The 13,135-nt window shown below is 42.7% G+C and overlaps 1 protein-coding gene across 8 annotated transcripts in view; it reads right to left on the bottom strand.

The window, feature by feature from the left end:
- POC1A (POC1 centriolar protein A) overlaps positions 1-13,135 on the bottom strand; it is an 84,975-nt gene that overhangs the window by 26,676 nt on the left and 45,164 nt on the right. For 5 of the 8 annotated variants that reach the window (XR_008468677.1, XR_008468678.1, XR_008468676.1 and 2 more), the window contains exon 10: positions 9,722-9,862. The exons of 1 other annotated variant lie outside the window; for it this stretch is intronic. Coding sequence is in view for 2 of the 7 variants with exons in the window: in XM_054216065.1 (XP_054072040.1) it covers positions 9,722-9,862 (141 nt within the window). In the remaining 5 variants the exon portion in view is untranslated. Of the gene's footprint in view, positions 1-589; positions 640-6,509; positions 6,980-9,721; positions 9,863-13,135 lie in introns of all 8 variants that reach the window. 2 more of the 8 variants (XR_008468680.1, XM_054216066.1) reach the window with 2 other exon arrangements.

Here is a 13,135-nt window from a genome sequence, read left to right as displayed (position 1 = left end):
CTATTTAAGTTCTGGGGAATACTCAGCTCCATCCTCCCCGAGGACACCTAAACTGAAGCACCCAGTAGCCACGCTTGCTTACATGACAAGCCCCCTGTGCTACTCCTCCAAGTTATTTTTACTCTCTCAACCCAAATAGTATCAATTTGTGATGCTGTTCCAAGATGCTTTCATCAGTATCTTTTCCTTAGTCCCTGTTAAACGCTTCCCTGTCTGATTAAGCAGCAGAGATAGTTTAAGAACCATTAGCCTCAGGGTTGAGGCTTTTGCAGCGGCCCTGGAGGGGCAATCAGTCCTGCCTCTTTTGAGGACTACAGATAAGGGGAACCAGGTGCTAACTGAATGCCAACAGAAACCAGTTCTGCAACTGCCAAAGGAAACCTGACAAGCGAAGTCCAGAAGTCCAGAGCGGCAAGCAAGCAGAGGCCATCAGCAACCCTCTGGAGCAGCGGTGGGAGTCCCTGCCAGGAGAGAGGGACCCACCGAGATAGGCTAAAGCATTAACTCCTCATTAACTAAAGCAGGGCTTACCCTGGAGCTGGGCAAAGCCGGCAAGAGCACGGGAAGAGTGGAATAACGTTAGGCTCACCCCGCTACAAGGGATCACTGTTCCGCATGCTGAAACGTGCAGCTCCTGCCCTGCAAACAGCACACAGGATTTCAGTATGTCACTCACACCAGCTTTGATTTTAGCACACATAATAGCATGGGGGACATAACACTGCTCCAGCTGATCATCAGTAATTGTAGGACCCCAAAAAACTCCATGTATTGATACAACAGTTACTCAAATCAGGGAACAACAGCTTGGCTGAGCCTACAAGGGATGCGATCCTGCACACTGACTGCAAAGCAGATATGCTCTTGGCTACATGCAGGCAAAGTATTAACACTTGCACTTCTATTCCTGCCATCATTTCATAGCATAAAATCCACCTCTCCATGGATCTCAAAGGAGGCAGAAGTAGTTTCCTAGCTTTACTCAAATAAAAAGATTCTTAAAAGTTTGCTCCACCAGTGTTTCTAGGCATATACTAAAAAAAGATTTTGCAGGGCACTAACATATCAAATAGCCCAATAAAAAAAAAACATAACTTCTAATCCAGATTTTTCTTTCCCATCTGACACATTAATTTATGAAGACAGCATTTTCTTTTCAATTTATCAAAAAAAATGCACAAGCAAAAGAACATACAACAAACACAGAAGTCTGTAAAGTTTCTGCACCCTCAGTTTCCCCACTGCACTGTGCTGGTATAAGATGAGGCTTAGGGATGCCTTGCAAGAGGTCCAACGAAGACTGCAGATTGCCATCGATTTGCAGAATGAGGGTTGTCAAGTCTGACCTGGAGCTGCAGGCATGAGAGCTCTGCCCTCTGTAACGAGCAAGCCCAACGCTGGTTTATTTTCAATGAGCTACATGCCCTGCTGTAACTTCTTATGGTTTTCCCTAAAAATGGTCATTTCAGAGCTGACTTCAGTCCCAAACATGGCCAAGTACAGCAAGAAAACTGCATCATAAAAAAACCTGCCTTAGCACCCAAGGGTCCCTTCCTCAGCAAGTGCTAATGAGCGGGTTCAGAGGTACCTACGTACCTCTAGGGCACACCTGGACCACAAACTGCAGCCCAGCATGGAGGAGAGGTGTTGGCACTACACTGGAAAGCGAAAACAGTCTTGCACAAAAGGAGTACAGCTGCCAGTACAGGCACCAGTTACAGTGAGTAATATCAACAAGAGACCCCAGTTATTGTATGTGGATGACTAAAATAGTACCTCCAACACCCCCTGTACACAGTCTTGAGCATATACATAGTCTATGTGGAGACAAGAATTAGCAAATATTTGGAAAAATTAAGCTTGGGAGCCCTTTCTCTAAACTAATGCAATAAGGGAAATAAACTAGCAAAGGAAGGATTTGGACCAAGGTAGCCCTACCTATCTTTTACAGAAAAAAAACCCCTAATTTAACTCCTTCCACCAACAATAGTTTAAAATGCCAAACTTCAGCTGCAAGGCTGAAGGCTCATGGTACAACTTGTGCAGCAAAAGTCACTCTGATGTTCAGGCATGAACCTGTCTGGTAAGGAGCTGTTTTTCCTCCTATCATACTAAGTTTTGCCCTGACTTGCTGTCGGCCTCCCTTCGATCTCAGCAACTGCATCCAGTGCAACTCAAAGCGGACCCCTGCTATTAGAAAGCACGCGTAAAGAAAGTCAGGCTGCCCTCCGCACACGCAAGTTCTATCTCAACACGGTTTTGGGATGGGACCCAAAACAGCTACTGACATTCAATATGCTCTGAAACATTTTCGGCAAAAGCTGGCAGTTCAGACTAACTGAGGAAGAAAGCCTCACATCTGAGTGTGTAACAAGGTGTGAAGCCTTCACAGCCATTAACACTTTATGTAGCAAACAAATGCATGCAAGGCTCTTTGCATGCTGGGACTAGCCTTACTCTAGTGGTCAAAGCCTTAATCTCAGAGATCAAATACATAATTAAGGCTTTTTTTTTTTTTTTTTAAAGTAAGATGATAGCTCCTCATCTGCTCAGACTAAAACAAGATCTGCTACCCCAGAGCCATTTTAAATAAGTTCCGTAGCACTTCACCATCTCAATTGCTTTGAATGCAAACTCTAAGGGAATTCTCACAAAGCCTATTTGCATAGACTGTTTCACACCAGGCTGATTTAGAGATAGCATATTGATTATTTCAGGATTAAGAAGACAGTTCGTGACATGCTTTAGTCTTCTCCTCGATATTTCTTCATTAATTTTCTTGGATTTACTTTGTGACATGCTTCAAATTCCGTAATTTTATATTTGTAACTACAAAGCACCTAGCTCCAGTGTGGCTAGACAGGAACACGCTGGGCACTGCTGCTGTATAGCTGTGTGTTAGGAATTCCCTCGACACAGGTTTTGAACATTCATCCAATATCACTGTTGTGTCACGTGGATTAGGAAAATGTGACTATGCCTGCAGATGTGCAAATGCCTCATCAGGATCCCTACGCAGAGCTCCAGATCTGCTCAAGAAGTCGTGCAGCTAAACCACCTTGTGGGCTGTTCTCTAGTGCAGGGTGCAAGAGCTCATAGTCCCACCAGTGCTCTTCAGCCAGTCCAGACCTGTGCTACTCACAATACTTGAAAAGAAATAATTTTTTATATTTAGCAGCCCAAAGCACTACAACAAGGAAGTGGGTAGTTATAAAATTCAAACCCAGTATTGCTTAGCTATTGCTTCCTCCTTAGTACTGACAGTGGTGAGCCCCTGGCCCAGGCTGCCCAGAGAAGCTGTGGCTGCCCCATCCCTGGAGGTGTTCAAGGCCAGGTTGGACGGGGCTTGGAGCAACCTGGTCTGGTGGGAGGTGCCCCTGCCCAGGGCAGGGGGGTGGAACTAGATGATCTTGAAGGTCTCTTCCAACCATATGACTATGATTATCAGCTGCCATCTCTCCTTCCACCTTCCAGTACACTCCACTTCCTACAGATCCTTGAATCACAGTTAACCAAACCTTTAACTAAATTATAGTTGCAGCTTTGGTCTCCTCCTAGACTCAGGCAGAAGACTCAGAACAGCAACAACAAGTTATCACTCACAGTGCTCATGCTTTTTATTTACAGTAGGAAACCCATACAAAAGTACCTGAAAATTCTAGTATTGTCCACTTAGACAGACCAAGCAGCATGGTCAGTACCACATTCACAGTGACCAAAGGGATCCTGGAGGACAAAAAAGGGCTCCTTTACACTAAGTCAATCCTAGCCACAAAGATGATGAGCCACAGGCTCTGCCAGTTTCCTCTGCGCAGTGTGGGGACACAAGGCACACAAGCCATCTGTAACCGAGCATTTCCATTTACAGCACTCTTACTAAAAATGTTTCATCACACATTGCTGGTGCTTCAGCCTTGACAGTTGATCATCCAAAGCTAAACTGATGGCACTTGCATCAGATCATGCAAGTTTCTGGAAGGGCTTGGCTGCGTGTTTCTGCACAGGTATGGGCAGCCTCCCTGGTGCAGAGCTCCTAGACCTCTGGGGCTACACCAGCACAGCCCAAGGAGTCAGGAGACTCCAAGTTTCACCACACAGTATGAAAACACAGCAAGTTACAATGAGCTACAACAAAATATCCAAGCACATACCATCAGAGCAACTACATAATACAGAGTTTAGCAACCCCAAAAGACTACAAGCCTCCCTCAACCACAAGGACTTCAAAGGCCTCCCATATCCTTCCTCTGCCACCCAATCTACCTCTTGAAAGGATGCAAATCACTCAGCTAAATTAACCCAGCTGCTGGTACCCAATGGCTCAATAACATTTTATATTAATCTTCAAGGTCTGCTTGTGAAAACAAATTGTGGGAGGTGTTTAATATTCCTCCCATTGAAGGATAACGGAAGGTGAAGGTCCTGTGGACCTCCAGGGAGATGATCAGCACTTTTGAGAAGCCAGCCTTTGCAGTGTCCTGCTAATACAGCAATATCCCAAAGAGTGCATTTAGTTTAAGCAGCCTTAGAATGAAGAAAAATCTATTTGCTTCTAGACTTAGAGATTTTGTAACAAGCTTATTTTGAAAGCAAATTTCAGAGAAATAGCTCTGATGACACGATACAGAGGACCAGCAACAACCAGGGTACTTCATTTGTTTTCTTTGAGTGAAAGATCAAAGCTACTGCATCTCCAAGAGATGGTTCTGACTCATGAGAAATAGCCTCTCTGTCCTTTAAATTAAGATTTAAAACCAAGCTCATCTGGTGTGTCACAGATTTTTTTCAGATGAGGGCTTTTTTTGCTAGTGTTTTGGATTTCAAACTATTTCTTTTGGAATAAAGACTGCTTGCAGTTCTTCTCTCATGTATGGGGTCCACCTGTAGCCAGTGAATGTTCAGGTATTGAGAGCAACATAGAAACTAAGACAAGGCAGAGGTAGCACTTATGACCAACAGAAAAAAAAATCTTTATTCTTGACTTAACTACTTGAAGTCATAAAAACATTTATTTTACTAAACCAGTTGCTTAATCTACATTCAATACTTCTCAGAAGAAAGGAGCCATTCATTCTTCCCCAACACAGGCTTTGGAGATCACATCTCAAAAAAACCAGGAATAATAAATTTGCTTTACTGGGTTTCACTAGAACTGAAAATGTTGTGCTTATAATTGAAAAGCAACCTACTTGTCCAAGTCTTTTTTTTTTATGCTAAAGAATTTCATTTAAAAAAAAATCTCCTCCCTTCCCCTGCAATCTTTTCTGGAGTGAAATAATCCTTTAATCTCACATGAACTAGACTGTCCTTCAGTTCAGGCTTGGATTATTTTACAGATTTAGCAAGTCTTCTCAATTTCACTGTGTTGTTTTCTCCCAGTTTCAATGCAAGATTAGTTTGGGGAAGCGTATAAAGCTGTTTCCTGTGGGTGGATTATTGCAGCTATTTATGAATTTTTATGCTAACCTGATTCTGAACTCTTCATTTGGAGCAGACATCTTCCCTCCCACATAAAACCAGCAGCTTTTGCCTTGGTGCCTGTTGCCCACCAGTCCTATGGATTAACAGTATGAATGTGGCAGCTGCAGGTGTTTGGAGTGAGGGCAAGAGTACACAACCTCTTTGAAGATGATCATTGCAAAGGCAAGGATTCTACTGTGGCCAAGATGGTTACTCACAGATGATCTTCTTTTAGAAGTGCAGTTCAGCAGCAAGTGCAGAAAATATATTTGAACCAAGTAAACTCTTAATATCTGCTCCACTTTTGTTCCAGCCAAAACACACCTTTCTGTTCCAGGAAGTTATCCAAGAGATAAAAATCACCTTGCTTTTTGCCTTAAACTTTTAATATTCAGCCCACCTCTTCATAGAGGCACTGAGATACTGAGATCCAGCCTTTGATTAAAAAAAAAAAAACTGATGAGCATTTTGCGTTTTCCTCCTTTTCACGTCTCTGAAATGCCAGTAAAAACCATGACTTTTAAACCTTGAGACACTGACAAGATACTAAGCTGCAGGAAAGGGAGGAGCAAAGCATCTATATCATACATTTAATACTCTCATCTTCCTCATTCCTTTGCCAGATTTGAATTGCCTGCTTTCCTACAGAGGGGCACCAGGGTATCTTTTAGGTCATCCAAAAATACTGGGAACAACTGCCTTATGTCTGGGTCTCAACTTCACTCCATCCTTCAAGGCAGCAGAATTACTAAGCACATGCTACTCTTTTGAAAGAGGCAGTCAAACATTAACTCCTTTATTTGCACGTGAAGTATGGCCAAACACAAACCACGTTTAGAAAATATACGAAGACCCTGCCAGGTTACATTAGACCATTTTCTTACATGTAAAACAAAAGATTTCCTGACCATTCTGGTGAGAAGGGGGGAGAGGTCTGACTGAATCAAAAACCAGTTTGAAGAAAGTTGCCAAAACACTAAAGAATAAAATCATAGCACAAAGTCAACACCACGAAAATGAAACTTCGTAAAACCTGAGGGGGACCATACCTATTTGCTACAGCGGTTACTGCTAGGTGTGGTGCACAGCAGACACTAGTTTCTTCTGATACATCTTTGGTAAGAGCTGAAGTGCCCAACTTAGGGAGCGAGTCTGCTCACGTGCACGGTGCTGCGCGGGGCACAACCCCTCTACAGCCTCAGCGCTTCCGCTTGCGATGGGTGTCTGGCAGCAAGAGACCTCGTAATGGAATAAAAACAATCCCGCTGTCTCCACGTACATGGACACCCCACTTCATCTGGAAGTCTCTTGTCAAGAGAGGGAAGGTGTTGATCATTGGTGAGCAGCAGACAATGCAGCTTCAAGTGTGCAGCTCAGAACAAAGCCGGGCACCGGGAAGCGATGACAGCCTTCAGCTGATGTCTTACTATTACCTCTTTCAGCAGAAATTGAAAGTATTTTCTCTCCTTCCCACTTTTACATGATACCAAGTTTAGCGTGATAAACTTTAAAATGATAGCTAAGGAAAAAATTTCAGGAAAATACATTAGTTTTATATTTGCATAATTTCCCAAAGTAGTTTATCACAACTTTAAGTTTTCCCTCACCGGTACATTACATCACATTAATAGTGTTGGAAACTACACCACCACAAAGAGTGCAGGAACTCAAGGTACCACATTAGAAATACACCCAGTCTCCCACAGAGCTAACAAATTACAAATTGCTGGAAAACCTGTGGATGGCTATGTCCATAGAGGGCTTCTGGGACTGTGCCCTTTCGCTCCAACTGTATGGCCCTGCCTATGCCATTACTGTTCTCTTTGAACAAGCACCCCTCAGGAATTACGAATGGATGATTTATAACAGAGCACCAGGAGACTACCGCTACATCTTCAGCCCTTCCTTCTTCAAGAAGGGAAATATACTGACACCTGTTATGCATTATTTATGAAAGCTTTTTGTTCTGTTTTTGAAGTAGTGGTGTCATCCTTTCACAAAAAGGAGTCAGTAAGCCCAAAGCTGCCATGTGAAACACACAACATTGGTTTGAATCTGCTACACCCATGGGAGCAGCATGCAGTTTTGCTGCGGCGGAAATGGTTAGGAAGGACGACCAACCCAAGGCCAGCTGCTGCTGTTTCCATTTCACTTGGATCTCTGATAGCAATCGGCACACCGTGGCTCCTCTCAGTCAACATCTAACTGCACAAAAGAGGGGTGACAGCAGCTCTCTCAGAGCCGCATTCCCTTCTCTGTTACAGCCATCAGCACTGGAGAAACCAAAGTTTAGCTACACAAGCAGATGCCCTCCAGAGTTACCTTCCACAGCTCTGCCTTGCCACCTGCCTGCATCCCTCCTCTTTGAGGAACCTCCTCCCTTACTCTAGGAATGAGGACTTCTTCCATGCTCATTTGCATTAGCTTGACTATTTGGTGTTGGTTTGTTTCACTGCTAAATATCAAAATCTTGGCATGAAAATGAAGAATTATGAAACCATTTCAACAGCGTGTCAGAACATCTACTTGTACAAATGCATTAAAGCGGTGTTAATACAAAATACAACATACAAAGATTAGAACGAATGGGAAATTAAGTACTTCAAAGATGGCAGAAAAATCTCCAAAAAGGTAAAAGGTTGCTGAAAGCAGAGTTACTCAAGGCAGCTTTTTGGTTTTTTACTATAATTTCAGGCCTATTTCCAATTTTATCCTATAATCTACTAATTTATTCCTCCCCCACTGATCTCAGTTTCTCTTTCTGCTAGGTTTAAAACAACATTTGGAATCTTCTACGGTTACACAATATCTTTGAGAGAGATGTTTGCATTGCTTATATCTAGTTTAAATCCCCCACATACTGTTTACTGCAATATTTGCCTCCTCTAAACACCTATGAAGTTGAAAAGGAGCCATTACATATCCATCATCAGGAGTGTAGAACTGATTTATGTAATGAAAGATAATGATCACATTCCAAACTTACTAGGGAGATGTAAAAACAGTAATAAAATATTTTGTATATACACTGGGTTGCATTTTACTTACAAGCACAAGGGCCCAATGTCATACAACATTTCCATCCCACCCCCCCCAGTGTTCAGCGTTTCAGAGATCACAGGGTAAGTGCTTTCTTGCATTTCTGCCAAATGAACTTAAATACCTTTTGGTTTTCACCCTATGCTGTTTTAGACTGTCTGTAGTCCTGGAATGATTTTTAATCCCCAAATCAGCCCTACTTCAATCCCCTGATGGGCTCTCCAACCCATCATCTTACATTTTTTGACAAGTACTTCTCAAGAGCAGATAGCTAACTCGGACTAGTAATCAGTATGTTCAATACCAAGTGTTCAAGACCTGCTTGTTCTTCCTTAGAAACAACACTCAAACTCACAGAAAAACCCTCCCACACAGATTCTTTCATCGTACGACCATGGTCTCATCTACAGGAGGTCGCCATTGCTTACTATCCCATGTTTTCTCCCTGCTTCTCACATACCTCAAAAATAACACAATGAAATTCAGCCCCAGACAATGATCAGAAACAGTGTTTCTTCACAGAAGCAACAAGCAGCTGTACAGTTAAGCAAAAAACAGCTCTATCCCCAAGTTCTTATTAAGTAAACACATACTGTGAGGATCCCCATTAAGGGTTGGTGCTATTCAGGCATTGCTCAGTGACTCTGAGGAAGAGCTGTATGTTAATGCTTTAGCAAAGGATTAGCTGTTTGCTAGCTGTGGGTGAAAAGCATGTTTCAGAGATGAGGCACAGAACGGCCCAGACTTGTTGATGGGAGGAGAACACTGCAGAAATTGGACTGTGTAGGTGAACGTCGGGTGGGGGAAAGGAGTGGGATCTGAACGGAGTTTACCTATAGACTGCAGTATAACGGAGGAGGGAAGAGAGAGAGAGAGAGGGAGAGATTATTCACCAAAACAGCCCTACTGCCAACCACTCCTTTAGGCATCACCTTAGATAAACCCTGGCTAACAGCACAGGGTACCAGAGCTGGCTCAAGTAGTGCTTTGCTATACTGCAGCACAAGGAATCAGGGGAAGAGCATGGCCTGAGCTGGAAGTCGATAGGAGGGAACCAACAGAGATAAGCTGACAAGCAGATGAACACAGATTTATCAAAAAAACAATAAAAGCATACGTTTTGAACTAGCCACACTTTTATTCTATGAAACTATTGCAAAATATTCCCAATTCTTCCAATCAGAGGTACATTTTTTGTTGCAAAATTAAACACCAACCATACCTGAGTCAGAACATCCAGCTGTCCCATAATATGCTCCAAGGTATTTGCGAGACTCATCTCCTCCTCTTGCTGCTCCTGGTTCCTACTAGAATCCTGAGTTTTTGTTTTCTTAAGATGAACACCACAATCCATTTCTGATTGCTAAAAAAAAAAAACAAAAAACAAACAGACAATCTGCTATTGCCATAGTTAACAACTGGAGAAGGACTGCTGTTTCATGGAGGGCAGACAGTAAACAACAGTTTATGTTGGGACATAAAAATAGGCAAAAGAGAACAGGAATTGTTTGTTCTTGCCACAGCTAGAAAAGGAAAAGCTGCTGCAGACTTGCCTGTCTTTACCAGGTAGAGGGTTTTTTTTCCTGTTGTTTTCAGGGGGGTTTTTTGTGCATGGTTTTTTGTTTGTTTTTAAACCCTCATCAGGAAAGGCAAACTTTAGATAACAATCTTGAAGCAATCCTGCAAGGTTCAACTTCTGTACGTGCAAAGAGCTTTGACATGCTCGTGTGATACACAGGCATAGACAGTACAGGTAAATGAGGACTTAACTGGAGCCACATGGAAGCACTACATCCAAATTATAAGAATAAAGCAAGCTACCCTGAGAGGAGTCCAATTATTTCACTCCAACAGTAAAGTAAAAGCCTCTTGTTTGGCAGTTGTAAGAAGGCAAGGATGCCATACCACAGTTAAGTTCAGCAGAAGCAAGATGTTTCAATATGCATTAGAACAGGCAGTTTTGATTTAGTCATTTTCATTTTGTTTGTATCTTAAACTGGTTTTCCCTCCTCAATGAGGTTAAGAACAAGCTTACTTTGAAGTTTCAATTTCAACTTTTAGTTATGCAAGCCTGAATATTTCATTCAGAATAAATTAAGTTTTAAAAGCACAAATAGATCTCTAGTAGAGAACTTATTTTTGTTTCCTTTTCTTCCAAAATGGTATTTTCCTTCTAAAGCAAACACTATTTGCGTTATTTGTCCGCATTACCACCAGTAGAAGTTCAGAGTTTATCTAACTAAACAAGGTAGCCAACTGATTAAGCAATTGGAGACTTAAGTTTCTCAATTTACACTAACAGACAAGATTTGAATCTAAAGCCAAGATCACAGCACTCAAAATGTAGTTCTCCATGGCCCGATGCCCAGTGCAGCTCCATCCCATGCACTTATTACTCACATAAATGACTGAAGTTTTGCAAATCAACAAGGCAGCAAGGAATTCTGACAGAATGAAAAGTGGTCTCTAAAAGTTCTCCCTCATGTACTTTTTCTAAGATTGAAAGGAAGAGTTGCTCCCATCTCTTCTCTCACACGCACTACTGTGAATGCATTTCTCATCAGCGCTGCACTGATCTACCTGCTCATCTCCATACCTGACACCAGGTATATGCAGATGTGCAACTCAACTGCAGCAAGGCCTCAGAATAGCTCACATAACTTTAAACCTAAAACTGTTTAGTGCATTATAAAGATATATACACACATATTAAAAAAATTTAAAGAATAAATATAGAAGAAGAAAAAGAACCTTGTACTGCTGGGAGTCGCTGATTTAGGAAGTCACTGATTTGGAAAGGAAGGCTCCCAAGACTGAGGTCAGTCCAACAGTTAGGTAAAATAAGCAATAAGCAGCGCAAAGAACAGAAACATAGGAAAGCGGGAGGGGGGAGGGGAAGAGAAAAGGGGAAAAAAAAATAAAAATGAGGCCACAGCAATAGTAGGCTTTGACAAGAGAATGGCCTGCTGCTGTCTACTAACTGCTAGTAAGGGCCAACCATTCTTCCAGACCCTGCCAACCAGACTATCCTTGTACAGCCAAGCATCACAAGACCAGTTTTGCATAAGGAGCAGTGAAAGGAAGGGAAAGGTTTAAAGGATACATATAACAACTGCTCCACAGGGATCCCTGTGTTACACCACAGGCTTGGGATGCAGCTGGGTAGCAGTGGTACCAGCCACACCAGCCTCAGCTAATTTGCTTCCTCCTACTTGCTTGGATAATTTGGATTATCTGCAGGCCCTAGGCCAACGCAGCCCACACTCTGGGTCGCATTGCACAGCCCCACACGGGAGCCACACTCACACTACTCCTGTGCTGCAGGTAGCCCAAGAGCCACATGTTGCTCACCGATGCATTGATTTCATCAACTAAAATATGCTTTTGCAGAGACAAGATAAAGCCAGCTTTACAAAGCTGCTATTTGCTGTTTAAAAGTAAAAAACAAAAAAACAAAACACTGCTTTTCAATAGGTAATTAGCATTAAAAAGCATGTTTTCTTCTTATTTTAAGGCTGACTATCATATTTTGATGATGTAACTTTAGGCCAGTCAATCATGGCAGAGCAGAAATTTGAGTGAGCTAACGCTGCATACAACCTGCACTTAAAAACCCCAAATGATGATGAGCTATCCACTTCAAAACCCATTAGAACAAGCTGACTCACAGAAGCAGTAAAATGACTGTACCAACATATTTTCTCCCTCTACCTTTATAGCATATGTCAGACAGCTTTTCATAAAAAGCTGCTGGGTTGAAGTCAGAGTTGATATTCTCTTTGTTACAGTCCACATAGTTTAAGAGTCTGGCATATTTGCAAGGACAATATTGCATAGATGTTCCCACACCTGATGCTTTAGGGGTCAAGTGGTCCCTCATCATGTCAAGTTGAAGCCAGAGGCGGCAGCAGCTCTTTGTCACTGATGCTACATTCTGCTGATCAGCTCACAGGCTATGTACCACCTCCATGAAAAACCAAGCGAGCCACCTCCACGAAGCCCATGCGGGCTCCCAAAGGCACTCTGAGTGGTGGCACTACCACCCCCAAGAACAGAAGTATGAAGAACATTTAATAACAGAAGCACGACAATATGGCATACTGCCCCATTTCAACTACAGCTGCTTGAAAGGATGCTTACAGCCCACCATCATCAAGAAGATAAGCTGTAGCTAGTGCCTTCAGCAATGAAGTTCTGAGTTAGTTTATCTACCTAAACCAGGGATACATCCAGGCATCAAATTAAAAAAAAAAAACCACAAACCCTACGTCAATGTGTTATGGAGAGCGACTTCCAAAAGGGAGGCTCTCAACTGGCCAAGGTCTTTGAATATTCAGTTCTAGGAACACACACATCCTACCCTGCCACAGCGGGTGCAAAAACCAAGTATCCAACACCCACACCTAGAGACAGCACTCTGAATCGCTGCCCACCAACAGCCAGGCAGAGCAGCTGAAGTCAGTTTGCTCTACCTTCTTACTCATCCCACCCACTTTGATGGCATCAAGCTGCAATCCAAAGTCTGAGACCCATCCAAGTAGGCTTCTCACAGGGGCCCTAGACAGAGCGCTCAACCAAGGTTAAGCCTGGATTTGCCCAACGTAGGCATGTCCAGTGCAAGGTGGGGCTCACTGAA

Source organism: Rissa tridactyla, chromosome 10 (assembly GCF_028500815.1).
Source record: "Rissa tridactyla isolate bRisTri1 chromosome 10, bRisTri1.patW.cur.20221130, whole genome shotgun sequence".
NCBI lineage: Eukaryota > Metazoa > Chordata > Aves > Charadriiformes > Laridae > Rissa > Rissa tridactyla.
Note: the sequence above shows the minus strand (reverse complement) of the source record. Positions and strands in the feature narration are given on the sequence as shown.